This window comes from Oryzias latipes, chromosome 5 (assembly GCF_053564925.1).
Source record: "Oryzias latipes strain Hd-rR chromosome 5, Olatipes_Hd-rR_3.1".
Classification (NCBI taxonomy): Eukaryota; Metazoa; Chordata; class Actinopteri; order Beloniformes; family Adrianichthyidae; genus Oryzias; species Oryzias latipes.
In genome coordinates this window covers 8,716,143-8,733,060 of record NC_136241.1, presented here as the reverse complement: position 1 = coordinate 8,733,060, position 16,918 = coordinate 8,716,143, and the positions used below count along the sequence as shown (strand labels likewise).

At 41.7% G+C, this 16,918-nt stretch overlaps 1 protein-coding gene across 1 annotated transcript in view; it reads left to right on the top strand.

Moving 5' to 3' along the window:
• The window catches only part of grm2b (glutamate receptor, metabotropic 2b), a 47,208-nt gene extending 30,292 nt beyond the window's left edge, over window positions 1-16,916 (top strand). The window contains exons 3-6 of the mRNA XM_004068730.5: window positions 8,970-9,807; window positions 11,048-12,111; window positions 14,976-15,168; window positions 16,402-16,916. Coding sequence (XP_004068778.1) covers window positions 8,970-9,807; window positions 11,048-12,111; window positions 14,976-15,168; window positions 16,402-16,475 — 2,169 coding nt within the window. The 3' untranslated portion in view covers window positions 16,476-16,916. The remainder of the gene's footprint in view (window positions 1-8,969; window positions 9,808-11,047; window positions 12,112-14,975; window positions 15,169-16,401) is intronic.
• Window positions 16,917-16,918: the final 2 nt, after the last annotated feature.

Here is a 16,918-nt window from a genome sequence, read left to right as displayed (position 1 = left end):
AAGATGAATAACCCCTCTTGTTAAAATAAAATATGTCCAACACAAGAGGCCCTCAGCTCTCATCTGTTTGCCTAGCTGTTGGACAGGACAAGTTTAAAAAAAAAAAAAAAAAAAAAAAGTTAGTGTCTCATACGGGTTGTTTGGCGGTTTAAATTATAGTTCTGCACAGCGTTTTGCGGAAGTGAGCTTACGTTCTAAGATCAGGTATGAGTAATTTTATGTTGGCTCCCCTTTTATTTCTTTCCCTCTCTCTTTCAGATAGTATGTTCCTCTAGTGGTTTCCACGAACAGGAGCGACCCTACGGTCAATGGTGCCGGGTCACACATAGCAGATCCACTAGATAGCATGTTCCCTTCGTGGCGCTGTACTCGAACGGGGCGGCCCAACGGTCAATGGTGCCGGGTCACACATAGCAGATCCACTAGATAGCATGTCCCCTTCGTGGCGCTGTACTCGAACGGGGGCGGCCCAACGGTCAATGGTGCCGGGTCACACATAGCAGATCCACTAGTTAGCATGTTCCCTTCGTGGCGCTGTATTCGAACGGGGCGGCCCAAACGGTCAATGGTGCCGGGTCACACATAGCAGTCATACTGGGAAATGAAATGAAAATGGAATGCTGCCGAAAACACACCCCATTTTATTACACACTGATTATACATTCACATTTTTCTTCTTCTGGATGATTTTAGTGTTGGGGGTTTTGTTACCCGAAAGTGTTATGGAAATTTCTCATGGAATTGAACGGAGCCTTATGCAAAAAGAAAATATGTGAATGCCAACTAAAAGAATGTGGAAAATGTCAAATAAATATTTCTTACTGCAAGAGTTGTCTGACTGAAATGACGATTTATCGTATTTCGGGCAGATACTCGCTGCAGTGTTTTACAGGTAAATACCCTAGGGCGGTTCAGTCAATTAATTCACCTGCTCAGCGTCCTATTTAAGCCCAGGTGCGCAGTCGTTCATTTTCTTTCTTACCTTCAGCGCTCATTCTTCGCCCCACCCTCCTCCCCGGCTTCCACCTGTGGGCTCCGTAAAGGGGGGGTTTTGTTACCCGAAAGTGTTATGGAAATTTCTCATGGAATTGAACGGAGCCTTATGCCAAACGAAAATATGTGAATGCCAACTAAAAGAATGTGGAAAATGTCAAATAAATATTTCTTACTGCAAGAGTTGTCTGACTGAAATGAGGAATTAGCAAACAACAAAGTCTCAAATGTGGCGAGACATTCCAGAATAAACGTGCAGCTTTTGCCCAAAAGTGTCCTGATCCAGATGAGAAAAAAATGTATTTGCTGACAAAAATCTTTGGAGAAGTGGATTAACTGCTACCTCATTATTACATATTTGCTAGTTTTGTGGCCTCTCAGGATATAGTTCTCATTGGATCCCATTAAATGACAGAGGATACAAAAAAAAGAACATCTCTTCAAGAACTTTAAAAACGAGTGAAATGATGCCATTCCCTGGAAACTGTGTTTTCATTTCTGTGGGAAACTGGTCCAAATGGCTCTTTGAGTGGTAAAGGTTGACCAGTTCGTCACACAAGTCCAGGAGTTAGATTTTGTAGATGAGTTTAGATGGATGTGGGCACCTGACGCAGGGCTCTGAGTCAATGTTAGTGTCAGGTAAATTCATCTAGACAATAAAGAGAAACACAGTAAGAGATTACACCAACAAGCAAAGTTTCTTATGCACAAGGGAGAAACACGTATGATGGAGAAATGTCACCATCCTTTCTCTCAAAGGACTCCTTCCTTCTCGGCTTGCTCCTTTTATAGAGAATAAAGGTTGGAGGTTACAACTTACAAGCAGAGAAACAGAGTTAAAAAGTTCATTAGGGATGTCGTATAATGAACCTTTTATCATGGTTTGAGTTTTTTCCGTATGAGCTAAAGACAGTGTGTCGTACCCCCCCATCCTAGTTTGTGCAAGGAAATGTGCAAGGAAATGTTTGTGCAAGGTGATAAAACAGAGAACTTTTGCTGAAAACAAAAAAAGCTAAAACTACAGCTTGCGTTAACATTGAAAAACACATTTAAATATTTTTAAAAACTAAAAACAATTTCTCTCACAGTTAGGCTGTGTCACCACAATTTATCCTAATAAAAAGGTTGAAACAAACAAAGAAATTTCCATTTGCATGAGAAACAAACAACAAAATTATTGTGTGTTTTATTTTTTATTAAATTAGGAGCAGTTATTTCCCTACAGCGAATAAAAATGTTTTTTTTTTTCCTTTTTTGAAGGTTATTTCTCTATAATACACTTTTTCACAGCAAAATCTAAAACTAATTTTAAATATGCATTCCTCTGCTCTATGGGGAATACGTCCTAAAGTGTGTGCATCACATGAACTTTCTATATCTGATGACAGTCAGGGTGTTGTGCTGTTTAAATGACTCCAATCTAAGATCTAGATTTATGTGAAAATATGCATCTATTATAAAGACCAGAAAGTTTATCCAAACCATAAAGATAATTGCGACTACAGTATTGAAACATTAAAAAACAAATGGAAAACCTGAAGTTAGCTTATGTGTGAAAAGACAACAAAAAAAAACACAAGAAGAAACTCATTTAAAGATCACAATTTATGCCGCTCTCAAGGCGTTTCACTGAATAAGGAGCGTTTGTTAGTGGTAGCATCACCACTTCTCATTATCATTGTCTAGATTTGGCACAAGCTGTCACACTCTCCTTGAAGATGTACAGTTGTAAGCTGCTGCTGACGTGTTTCATATTCCAGAGTTTGAAGTGATTTCAGTCCAGATGTGCCTGCAGGCTTTGCTTTTTTGTAAAACAGACAGCCAGATTTCACAGCTTAATAAAAGCATAACAACATTTGCCAAAAGCATAGAAAAAGTTGACGATGTAAGGTTTAGGCTTCCCAGTTTACAAAGCTCCTGATTTGCTCGCAGACGAATTGAATGACCTCTCGACCTCTGAATGATGGGACATGGACCCTTATCCCATGAAAACTTTAACAGGTCTCTTTTTTTGAAGATGGAGCAATGCCTTTAGTTTGCCAACCCAGCCTTAAGCTACGTTCATTCGCACTGGGCATGAGTTTCACATTCAAGGACAAGAACACCAATACGCCGTATCACGATGCAAATTGTGTTTACACCACACCAGCACCGGTCAAGCGGGGAGCGGCAGGGAAGGGCTTCTTCTTCTTTTTCTACTGTGTAGAGTGTAAGTAGAGTCTAAGTGTTGGGGCAGGCTAAACTACACAAAAAATTGAAGCACTAGTACAGGTCAACCTCTGTATGGGTGAATCTGACTAAGAGATGATAACCAAGACTATGAGATTTTAACTGAGTACAGTTCTCAAACTGAATACAGTCTGTGAACAATCAGCCGCTTTTCAGCCCTGCCAGATGTGCGAGATGTGCTCCTCAAGCTCCAAGCTTGTTCATGGAAGCTTGGAACACTGAAGGGGCATTGCAGAGACCAAAAGGCATGACCAGGTACTCATAGTGTCTGGATGGTCAAAAAGGCAGTCTTCCTTTAATCCATTTCTCAAATGCAGATGAGATTGTAAGCACACTTCAGGTCCAGCTTTGTGAAGAAGCGGGCGGTGCAAAGCTGTTCCAGGGCTGCAGGAACCGGAGGCAGGGGGTAACAGTACTTTACTGTCACGTCGTTCAGGCTGCGGTAGTCAATACAAGGTCTCAGACCACCGTCCTTTTTCTTGACAAAGCTAAGCTGGCCGAAGCAGAAGAAGTGAAAGGTTGGATGAAACTTTTTGCCAACTCCTCCCGGATGTATGCCTGCACGGCGGGAACACACGTCCTCTGGTGGAGGGAGATGTGTGGCATGCTGTTTATTTAAAGCTTGCAAATCCTTATTTTGAACCGGCAACCCCTCTTCCTCTGCCACGCTGATCTTCATGAGGATGGTGGATGCAACCGGCCGTGATGGTTTAAACCTCTCTGAGCCATTTGAAGGGAGCGATGCTGGCTGCTGATCAGATGATGGTAGGATCATACCTCTCCAGCCAAGGCTTGAAGTGTTTCTGTCACTTCATCTGACAGAAATAAAAACACTTTTTGCATTTTAAAAATCAAAGCGCATTCTAGATATTAAGTATATAGTAATATTCTTAAATATTGCCCAATAAAAAAGCTGTGACTGGAAATAACAAAAAATAACCTAATTGTATAGACACTGCACACTCTTATACACAAGTAATTAAAGAAATAGATAGGAATGGAAACAAGCGAGCTGCTGAAACTGTGACCACCATGAGTCTGTGAGGTGACATGCTGCCACAGTAATCAGATTTTCAGTAGAAAAATATTGGTTTGCATATATTAGTGGCTGCTCTGTGCATGTAAGTGTGTGCCCAATTATTGCAAAGAGACTCTGCTCGGACAAAGGGAATACTGCAGGGAGGGGGCATACATAATTTCTACTCTGGAAAGCATTCTCCGTGTCCCTAATGAGACACCTAAATAACAAAACCAAAATGTTGACTTAACTTCATAGTGGCTGCCAGAGTTAGAATTACAATAAGTCATTAATTTGAGTTTGTAGAAACTTTCATAAATAGTTCTACTAAAATGTGCCAACGTATTTGCAATGTGAAGACAAAAAAAACGTGCTGCAGGCTGAGTTTTATTATCTGGCTGAAAAATGGAGGAGGAAATCTAAAGAGAATGGACAGACGGGAACTGTCACACACTCCAGTGCTGCTCTGAAAGGTGAGCTGTCAAACTTTTTCTCCTGGAAGCCGCTGATGAAAGCAATCTGGAAAATGAAGCGAACTTATTAACAAGCGCCAACTCAAAGCAGGTGGTGATACATTTGTTCGCTGTGTAAATACTTCTTACTGTTAACCCAATCAGTGAGCTGAGTTTGAGAAAATACCTCTTTTCTAGGTTGTACTAAAAAAAAGATGTAAAGTAAATCAACAGCTTGAGGGTGTTCATGCAAAGAACATGCTGCATCATCAGCATAAATGGGAGACATTTCTGCTATAAGAGTGATTGGAGTGAATGTGAAATAGCAGTTCACACCATGTGGTATTTGCAACAAGTGACATATAGTCCTGTTGGTCTTCTCTTTCAAGCTTCACAAGGCAGAAATTGATTTGTTTACAATGAACGATTGTCAAGAGACTCACAAAGATTGACATTGGGTGGATGGACAACCATATCAAGTCATTTCTCTGTCAGCCTTTCATTTTAAATGTAGATCAGAGTCTTTATTCCATTGGTTAATAAGCATAAATATCGTTAGAAAATAGCGTATAACTGTCACTTTCCCAGTAGGATGTGGGTTACAGCTCCAAAACCGAAGCCTCAGGCTGTCAAGGTAAACAACCAAAGTATAGAGTAGGACATCAGCATGAGTGATTTGTCACTGAGAACATCTATTGATCTGTGTGTTGGAAAAGAGAAATTGGACGGTAATATGTGTGACAAAGCAAAAACAAAACAAGAAGAGGCTGGACTCTTCGCCACAACAAGTAAAAGTAAGAAGATGGATGGCCCAGCCAAGCTGACCAAGGTTACCGAGGGTCTGGAGCTTGTGTCACTCTTCCTGAAGCAAAGTGATTGGAAGCATGATGGAGCATTTATCAAAGTTTCATGATACAGATGACATTATTGCAGTTTCTCTTCAAGCTTCTTTGCTTCAAAAATGTTTGAAGGCTGTTCATAGTTTCATTTTCATTTGGTTTGTGTCATTGGCTCATGGCGTCTCAGTGAATTCTGAGCCAACGACAGCTTGAAAGGACAGATTTGAGGGATTTGGTGCCATACCAGTGATAAGATGCATCATTATGTATCAAGATGGGGTTGCGTTGAGAAAAAGATTAGGAGAATAAGAGTATGTTTAACCTACCGTAAATGAAACATAAAAAATAAAAACCTATGAAGACAAATAACTTGTCAGCTTGTGTGAATAATTGTTCTACAGAAACTCCGGGTGCAGAGGTAGAGAGGTCGACCTCTGATTGGAAGACTGCAGATTCAGTTCTTGCCTTGACTGCCTATGTGTGCTCGGGCAAGACACTGAAACCCACATTGCTCCTGGTGGTTATAGGTTGATGCCAGCGTTCGGCAGCATAGCTGCTATCAGTGTGTGAACGTGTGCATGGGACTGTGCTTTGGGCCTTCAAGTAAGGCAGTAAAGCACTCTATACTGTAAGTATAAACCATTTGCCATACAATTCCCCAAATCACAAACCATAATGTTTAAAGGTTTTCTTCAAAAACACTTCACAAGCAGAAAAAAATTTCTTATATCAAACCCCACAATCATTTGCAAAGTAGGAAAGATCTCTTGTCCTATTATTCTGCGTTCACACAGAACGCAATTAGCGTGGTAGGGGTGGCCAGTCTTAATGTTAAGTCAATGGTACAGACGCAATCTGAGGTTCTGTGGTATGAGCAATATTCAATATGAGCGATGGGTGTGGAGTAGCCAGAGTTCATCCATTTATTTTCTTGGCCCGCTTTATCCCTTTTGGGGCTACAGTGTTGCTGGAGCCCATCCTGGCTACTGTTAGTTGAATCTTTTATGAATCGAATTATGTGAGAGGGAGAATACACATCTTTATTGATTACACAACACTGGATCAGAGTGTGAAATGTTTCAGGTTACATAATAGATAACGTTTTCTTGAATGCATACAAAATGGATTTAAAAAAGTGTTTTCGGATTATTTTTTAGCTAGAAAAATAAAGAGTAAAGTTTGTAAAGGGCAAAAGTAAGCAGCTACATTTTTCACAAAGTTTTCTGGCAATACTTCTTGAACCAGCTGAGCATGAAAATGTGAGGAACAGCTCTCAGGTTTTAAGAGCGTGCAGAAAATTTTCACTCTAAGCCTCTATAATGAGATTCATACAATCACAGGGGGGACTGATAACTTCAGTTTAAGCTCTTGTGGGTTCCGAGTGAGGTAGAAGAGAGAATGGCCTTATTGTAAGAGAAGTATCATCCAATTAGATCTATGGGGATGCCATTGTTTGGAAACCCTCCAGGCATGCAGTGCTGCTTGAGGGAGGAGGCAGCCTTACCAAAGCCCATGGGTGTTCACTAATCACCACTGTGTCTGATGAAAAATCCGCCAGCGTGACAAGTTTCTTCTGCCCCTCAGTCACAGCTCCACAATACGTTACAAGAAAATCTTTTCTGAGGTTTTATGCAGACGACAACATATTTTCAGTAGTCTTCAAAGAGAGCATGCAGACAATCAAAACAAAGATGACCTCAACAACTAGTCATGGATGCAAATATTTATATCTTGTAGGAGATGGATAGCAAAGTAGAATGAATTATTCAAAGTATTTCTAGCTAGGGAAGACAGAAATCTCGGCTGCTGTTGTAATATGGTGAAGGAATTTGTGACATTACAGCTCCTGGGGATGTGGATCCCTGACGGGGTGAGAAGCTGAAGACAGAGGAGCACCGCATTGTTGCTGATTCCACCGTCAGTTATTTAAAACGACAATCTGACAGCAGCTACTCTTGAATGGTTCCAGTTCATATACTCATAAGGCTCGATGTCAAAATGTGTTAGGCTGTGTACAAAAAAGTCAAATGTTCTGGTTGTTAAAAGCAGGTCAGAATGGGTTAAAGGTAAAAGAGGGAAATAGAATACAATTTATTAAAGGTTTGTGATATGGAGATGCTAAACACATATTACAACATAAAATGCTGAAATGGGGTCAGGGATGCGTCCACTAAAAAGGGGTAAAGGTTTTAAATTATTCATTTTATTTGGTTTATTTTTATTTATTTTTGTTTCTTGAGCTGAAGGTTTCTTTGTTTGTTTTGCTTTGGGGAGTAGGGGCGCCCTGGAAGGGGGGCGTTGTGCTGGTCCCTCTGGTATGTCAAAGGCATGAGTGGTGATGCTGGACCTGCTGCCTGCAAGCAAACTCGGATCGCTGGTCAGGCGTCTTTGTAAGGCGGGTCTTCTGTTCCACGTTTCTGGTAAAAGGGAAATTCTAAACAGTGACACAAACAGCGTATTTTCCCTGAAGCATTGTTGAAGCGGATTGACAGCTCCTTTCTTTACTTTTATTTTTATTTTTTTTGCCTAATCATCATTTTTTTCTCAAGTGCTGCGTTCTGGCGCGCCTGGTCATCTGTAGGTCGCATCCCGTCAGTGACTGACTCCATCTTCTTGATGAAAGCTGCTGCTTTGCCTTGAGCTTTTCTTCTGTCATGATGAGAACTTCAACTGATCCTTCCATTCGCCATACTGTGGATTGTGTTTTATTAAACCAATTTAACTGATTTTTATCAATTTTAGTTGTCTTTATTTGTGGATTTGTTCTTGTGTTGTGGAACCCGGTCTCCCCTTTTTTTTCTTTAGGACATAAAAATCTGTTTGGATTACGCAGTGACTCCACAGTAAGAACTGGTATCCAGCAACCTCTTCTTTTTAATTCATAATTTGTTTGTTTTGTTCTACTTTTTGCTTATTCATAATTTGTAGTGTTTTTCTTTTGCAACAGAAGTTGGGAGCCAGAAAATAGCAGACTGGTGGTTACCGTGTGCTGTGTATTCCGGCTTGTCCACATGTGTGTGTGCCTGTTCACATTGGTGTGTTTCTAGCTGACTGATTTATTTATTTTTTAGTTCTGGCAACTATTCAGCCCCAACTGCCAGGGTTTTTATATTTTACTATCTTGTTTATTTTAGATTTTATGATGACTTTAGCCACTTTTGAACCTGAATGTAATCAAATGTATGTGCACATTGAATTCTGTCTTCGTTGGACTCCAACATTCTAAGATCTCTGCCTTGGTGTAGTTTGTGTCCTCGAGCTAAGGTCCCAAGGTGGCATTGTTGTGCTATCCTGAAGGTCCTCAGTTGAGTCCCACAGGGCACATTTATACATTCAAAATTAATTTAAAAAATTAGCTTTAATTACATTTATATGTAATATATTGGATTTTGAATTTTTTTCAGTGATACTGTCTGACTGCATTTTCTTTGTGTCCAGGTGGCCAACCTCCTGCGTTTGTTCCAAATACCCCAGATCAGCTATGCCTCCACCAGTGCAAAGCTCAGTGATAAGACCCGCTATGACTACTTTGCTCGCACTGTCCCCCCTGACTTCTATCAGGCCAAAGCCATGGCTGAAATACTGCGTTACTTCAACTGGACCTATGTGTCAACAGTAGCATCAGAGGGGGACTATGGGGAGACCGGCATCGACGCCTTCCAGCAGGAGGCTCGCACTCGCCAGATCTGCATTGCTACTTCAGCTAAAGTGAGCCGCTCCATGAACCGGCAGGGTTATGAGAATGTGATCCGCTCCCTCCAGCAGAAGTCTAATGCCAAAGTGGTCATCCTGTTCACCCGCAGTGAGGATGCGCGTGAGCTGCTGGTGGCTGCTGCTCGAATGAATGCCAGCTTCACCTGGGTGGCCAGTGATGGATGGGGCGCACAGGAGAGTGTTGTGAGGGGCAGCGAGACAGGAGCAGATGGGGCTTTCACCATTGAGCTGGCATCCTACCCAATCAGAGAGTTTGAGGACTACTTTACCAAACTGAACCCATACACCAACACGAGGAACCCATGGTTCAGGGAGTTCTGGGAGCACAAGTTTGGCTGCAGGCTTGAAGAGCATGGCTGCAGTGATCGCAGCTTAAGAGATGGAACTTTTGAGCAGGAGTCAAAGATCATGTTTGTTGTGAATGCGGTCTATGCTATGGCCTTTGCTCTCCACAACATGAGGCAGGCTGTGTGCTCCAACACATCCAAGGTGTGTGATGCCATGAAACCAGGAAATGGAAGAAGATTTTATAAAGAGTTCATCCTGAAGACCAAGTTTGAAGGTAAGAAAAGGAGTCAAAGCAAATGGACTTTATTTTTACATGAGTATGTTTGTAGTATCATTTTTAATGGCCGTCATCCAGATGCACAGCTCTGATGATCATTTCAATAAGGAGAGATCTTGAAAATGTGACTGAAGGATTTAGTAGTGAAACAGGAATTTGGGCATGAAATAGTTTACAGTCTTTGGCGGTTGGGCTCTGGGCCAGAGACATCTGCGTTTTTGTGATGACCTCTGACCAAGTGAAGAGATCCCAGAGCCTAGAGATGCTGATGGCGAGTAAGGATGGACCACTCCAAGGCAAGAGCCAGCAGGACAACAGGGCAGAGGAGGGAAATGCCGTAAAATGCCTGAAATGCAGAAAAAGATACTTCAATGAATTGAAATTAGCTGTGAAGAAAGTGAGCAATTCAGCTATTGGCTCAGAGTGAGAACTTATTGTTGCGTGACCTGTGAAATGAAGAATCAGCAACCCAGCATACCTGAAGATGAGGTAGATCTTCCTTATTGAAATGGTGCCAAAGCTTCACTGGATGTTACGACTCACAAATGTCACAACATCCAAAAGGTAGATGATGACAATAACAAAAAAAGATTCTGCTCAACACACATTTTCTGATTTTCTTCTGTTAAGTTAAATTAGAACAATTTTCTTGGAAAGTTTGAGATTATCCATTCGGATAGCTGGAAAATCCACTCCTGGGACTAATAAGAAGTACCGGTAAATATTTTACACCTCTAAATAATCATTCTGGGGGCTGGTGCCAACATGGTTTCCATTATTCACTGGTCGAATGCCAGAGTTTCTGCTAGTGTTTCCCTCGTCAGTGTTGGGTTCATTTACACATAAAGGCATCAGGCCAGAACACTGGCAGGAAAAATCCTTTGTTGTTGCCCCCAAAATTTAAAGCCAGCATCTTTAACCATTTTTCATTCTGTTTTGTGATTTTTTGCATTGCTCATATGAGTATTACATTTTTGTTCTCTTAAATTCAGAGAACAGAAAGCTCTTGATTATCTTACTAAATAAGTTATACTTTGTTCTTTATTTAACTACACGTTCTTCAAATTCCAAAGACAAACTAATTTTAAAAAATGGAAATCTACAACTTACATTTATCATTTTTAATAAAATTGCTTGGTGACTTTCTTTTTATACAGCATCAGAGGCTGATAGCAGAAGCTGCATGGATGGTAGCATATCACTTTAAGCCTTTGATGCATTTGTTTCTCTCCATCAGCTCCGTTTCGGCCTGCTGACACAGACAGCATGGTGCGCTTTGACTCTTTCGGTGATGGCATCAGCCGCTACAACATCTTTCACTACCACAAAGAAGACGGAAAGTTCACATACAGGAAAGTTGGCTACTGGGACCAGATCCTGACCCTCAACACCAGCCTGATACCCTGGCGGGGGCTTGTTCCCCCAACCTCGCAGTGCAGCGATCCCTGCAGGAAGAATGAGGTGAAGAGCATGCAGCCTGGAGATGTGTGCTGCTGGATCTGCATCCCCTGCCAGCCCTATCAGTATCTACAAGATGAGTTTACCTGTGCTGATTGCAGCTTTGGTCAGTGGCCGCTGGCTAACTTGACTGGCTGCTATGAGCTGCCTGAAGAGTACATTCGTTGGGAAGATGCCTGGGCGATCGGGCCCGTTGCCATCTCCTGCCTTGGCATCATGTGTACTCTCACGGTAGTGGGCCTGTTTCTGAAGCATAATGAAACACCTGTGGTCAAAGCAAGTGGGCGAGAGCTCACCTACATCCTCTTGCTGGGAGTGCTGATGTGCTACAGCATAACCTTCATCTACATTGCCAAACCTTCCACGACTGTCTGCACACTGAGACGGCTCGGCCTGGGCACGTCCTTTGCTGTGTGTTACTCAGCCCTGCTCACTAAGACCAATCGCATCGCTCGAATCTTCAGCGGGGTGAAGGATGGAGCTCAGAGGCCTCGTTTCATCAGCCCTGCCTCTCAAGTAGCCATATGTGGCGCTCTCATCTCTTGCCAGCTGCTGGTCGCTGTTATCTGGCTGCTGGTGGAGGTGCCGGGTGTTCGGAAGGAGGTGACCCCAGATAGGAGGAACGTGGTCACCCTCAAGTGCAACAGCAGAGACACAAGTATGCTGATGTCGCTCACATACAACTGCATCCTCATCATCCTGTGCACCGTTTATGCTTTCAAGACCAGAAAGTGCCCTGAAAACTTCAACGAGGCCAAGTTCATTGGGTTCACCATGTACACTACCTGTATCATCTGGCTTGCCTTCCAGCCCATCTTCTACGTGACTGCTAGTGATTACAGGGTAACAATGCACTGCATGACATATTCATAGCATACATTAAGTATTGATATTTGTTTAAACTTCTGCATAAAACCAGAGTCTATAAATGAATGCTACTTATGCGTTCACCCTCCCGTACAAGAAGGCCTCACTTGCACATTCTATTTGATCTCCATCATCCAAACTCATGAAAGCTGTTGTTGCTGCGTGGGCTGGAAGAGCCTTCAAGACAACAACAGACTCTGGAGCCAGATCAGACACGACTGCTGTGACAGAAATAATTAATTACAGCAAAATTGATCCATCAAACCGCTGCATTCTGCAGATCTTTCATCTCACATTATAGGTCCAAACAGATGAATTCTGTTCAGACGGGAGCTCTGCTGACCCTCACACCCACTTCACTGTGAGAAGCCATCATGAGCGCTTTTTGCCTTTGTGTTCCTCTCTATAGTCATGGGAAATGTGGCACATCTGCCACCAAAGACTAATTTTAGCTCCACAAAAATGCCAGTGAGTAAACAAGAGGTGAATGCATTCTGCATGCAGCCCACATTGGAATAAACACAAAAAGATCTGCAGTTATATACTTTTACCTGCAGGATCAGTAAAAGTAATGATGCAGAACTTCAGGGATACAGTAAAATTGACAACCTGAAGACTGAGGTGGACTGATACTGCCATGCCGTTTTGGTCAGGCAGTGCATTAAGGTCTTTGTTGTGCAAACATCTGTTGGAGGGGGGGGGGGGGGGGGGGGGGGTTCACGGTACAGCCATGCACCTCTGGCTATTCATATCTCACTTCACTCAAACCATGAAGCAAAAACGCACCTTCACCAGTGCTCAGCAGGGTTGAAGTGGCCAGCAGGACAATGCAGCAGAGTGGAGAGCAGACACACTAATAAAACGAGTGAAAGCTTGGGCATTGAAAAAGACCCTCGTCCTTTCGGTGTTTGTGACAGAAATAATAATGGCTGTGAGTTCGGTTGATGCATTTCAAACATTGTAATAATAGAGTAACCTTGTTGCTCACTGAATTATGATGGGCTGAAGGTCTAAGAAACAGATACAACTACTCTTTGATGAAGAGACTTTGCAGTGGTAATGATAGAAATCTGGTGTTTGGCTGCAGAAAAGTTTTTTTTTTTACAATATAATTTTAGAACCATCACTTAAATCTGCAAAAGTTACAATATAATGTGCACGCTCAAAATAAAAATATTTATCTTTGAAATGGTTTCTCTAGAAATTATTTTTCTTATCTGCTCCTCGTCACCAAAGAGAAACGGCAGAGGTTTCCTTGGACTGAAACCAACAAACCAGCAACTTGCTGAAGTGCCCTTTGCTCCTAAGGCCTTAATAAATCCTTTTTTTGAGTTACAGAAAATAAAGCGTAAAACTTAACTCCTGAATGGGAGACAAATGAGTTCCCAAGTTAAGAAATATACAATTAGTTAAAGTCCCACTCTGGTCTTTTGATTTAAATAAAGAAATACTCAAAAATGCAAATTTCAGCTTAAGTTTCTTTATACATGTGTTGAGAAGAAATTCCACAAGAACACGTTAAAAACACAATTTTTTATCTTTCACAGATCTTGTCATAACCCAGCAGAACCCATGGGGTCAAATTTGACTGGTGTTTTTATTTTATTTTATTTATATAATTTTTTTTTTTTGGCCAATGTTAATTGTTGCTAACAAAAAAGAATTGACAATTTAACTTTAAAGGGGCTATATTATGCAGGGTTAGGGTTAGGCTTAGGGTTAAGTGTACTTTAATGTTCATTCCTTACAAAAGCCTTACACATAAACACACTTTCTCCACAGAGCTAATGGTGATCGGCAAACTTTTATATCTACAATGTGCACGTCCATTTTTGCGAAAGCTTGTTGTTTGTTTTCGTGGGTGAAACGCAGACTCGCTGCTGAGGCCGGCTCTAGGTTGACGTCATGAAATGCGCGACACCCACAAAGTGCAAAAGCCTCAGAGATCGAGTCGTCTTACTTCTGGGTAGGAAAAAGGCTCGCGAAAAAACCTCATGTTTCATAAAAAAACGAGTTATTTTGTGTGCCAAAGGTAATATATTATATAAATGATTATTGTTTACTATCAACGGCTTAAGAATAACATGGTATAAGCCCTTTCAAAGCCCAGAATAACATTGCTGGTGTTCTCCAGGGTTATATTAACCTTAAAAAAAGCTTTTCAAAAATCCCCTTAATGAATGCTTAACAACACATGTATTATATGAAAGAAAGATCTTTTAACTGCTCATGGTGTTTCATATTATTTAGCTGTTCTTTTATTTGACAGGGCATTTTGGGGGGGACTCCCTCACGCTACGTTGGTGCAAATAACCGTTCCCAGACTGCAGGGATAACCTGTGGGCCGGCTCAGACGATGCTCTGGGGGGTGAGGGGGGAGGGGGGTGACCCCTGCAGTCCACTTTCTTTAGCTGCAGTTAGACTAACAGCTGACTTTCAGGGACAGCCAGCTGTGCTTATCATGTGCTCTTCTTCTTGTCCTCATATTCATGCACACAAGAATTCAGCATTTAATAGCCAACATGCATAATTGAAATCTTAACACACATCCATAATTGAAACTGGAAATGTGGCAACAATTCAGGAATATCTATTTGACTCAAATCAGTAAAGACATTTATTTGGTTTTGATGTTGATGCTGAATTAGGAACACTCTAAAAAAGTAGGGAAAATACATTTAAATGATTTGTTTTTAATTATTTTCTTTAATTTCCTTTCATTTGATTGTATACATACAGACTTTTTAGTTATGTGTGCATTTCCACACTATTTGGACACTCTGGGAAAAGGAGTTGAATGACTAAATGAGGGATTGATAATCAGACTTGTGTTTTTGCAGGTGCAGACCACCACTATGTGCATCTCTGTTAGTCTGAGCGGTTCTGTGGTTCTCGGCTGCCTGTTTGCCCCCAAAGTCCACATCATCCTGTTCCAGCCCCAGAAGAACGTGGCCACACTCCGAGTCACAGCCAACCGCTTCAGCGCCACAGTGTCCACGTTTGTTTCTGCCCCCAGCTCAAGCTGCTCCAAAGGTGCACACACGCACACACGCACACACGCACACACACACACACACACCCCCACACCCACACACACACGCACACACACACACACACACACACACCCCCACACCCACACACACACACACACATATACTGTGCTTTGGTGTTGGGGTTTCCTTGGGCTTAAATCCCAAGGTGGCGTTGGTAAATTAGACCGAAGGTCCTTAGATGAGTCCTTCTTGCCACACTATCATTCTTGACACTCTTTAGTCATACACATCAAACCTGAAACTCTCCTCCACCCGTTCAAAGCTGCTTGCACATTCCTCTTCCTCCACCTTCCTCACCTCTGCCCCCTTTAACCCTTGTGTTATCTTAGATGACCCCACCCTTACATTGACGTGTTCTCCCTACCATGATAAAGGTGGATAAAGGTGGAAAGATTTCATGTAATCCATGGACACCAGTGAAGATCACTAATCATTGAAGAAAAAAGGTTCAGAGCACTGTCTAGTGGGTCTAGATGACCCCACTCCCAATGTTAAAGTGCCTAGGATAGCACAAGGGTTAATCTCGCCATTTCACTTCAGTTCCTCTTATTTGCACGCATACTGTCTTGCTGTTCTGCATTTGTCTCTTCTATAACAAATCTCCACCTGCTCCCTGACATTTCTTTCTTGGAGACTTTTACTAGAACCAAAAATTGGAAGTCTTTCATTTCTTTAAAAATATAAAAAGCTTCTCTTGTTCATATGGAATAAAAATCGCATTGGCAGAATCCCTAAACATAAAGTAGCTGGGAAAGATAATGTGAACGGTGTTGATTTAAATTAGCACGTTAAAGAGGTTTTGTAGCAACAATAGTTTTAATATTCATGAACCACATTTCCCTTGGGCATGGCAGCACATCTAAAAGATATTTTGGGAAATAACGTTCAAGTATCTTATTCACTCGATTGCATAGAAAAAAACTCCACAAATGTTTAAAAGCTTCAAATGTATTTTTTTTTAAACTTTGCAAATTAAATAATAGGGTTTCCTGCAACTTCAGGCATTTAGACAAACTTTTCAGACAGCTGAACACCAAGTTGCAGCAGTGAATCATTTTCTATCCAACATTTAAGAATTAAACAATTATTGGAAGTTTTTATTCATTAGTTCACTTTGACACACAGTCCCACACAACCTTTTATGTCTGCTTCACACTCTCATGGCTCATCAGTGAAAACTCATTTGGCTAACATCGCTGCTCCCCCCCCAAAGGATCTGCCTCCAACTATGTACCAGCTGTCTGTAACGGCCGTGAAGTGGTGGACTCCACAACATCCTCTTTGTAAAATCATGGAGCCCTGGTCCACGCAGAGGAGCATCCTTTCATCAGCGAGGCTGGACTGGCTTTGACGGACCCTCCATCCCATCTCAATTTGCAGAGATGACCGCCGGGTTAGACCACGCCCACAGCAGCAGTTCGGTCTCTGGAAGTTAACTTTGGTTTTTCATGTCAAAAAGTATGTATTAAGTGGAAAGCCTGTGTAGATTTTAAATGCTGTAATCTCCTTGGTTTACAGATAGCCTTGTCCTCCAAGAGTCTTATTAAATGAGTGCTTGTGAAGCAATAGTGCAAATTACAAAAGGTATTCTTGTCTCAACAGTGGTGTGAATATATCCAATGTTTTAGACATTAAAGTTGTGATAAATGTAGCCCTTAATAAATGAAACATCCGAGTAACCTCAGTGAATGGTGAAGTTAGAAACTATAAAAGAATTCTGTTCATGTCAA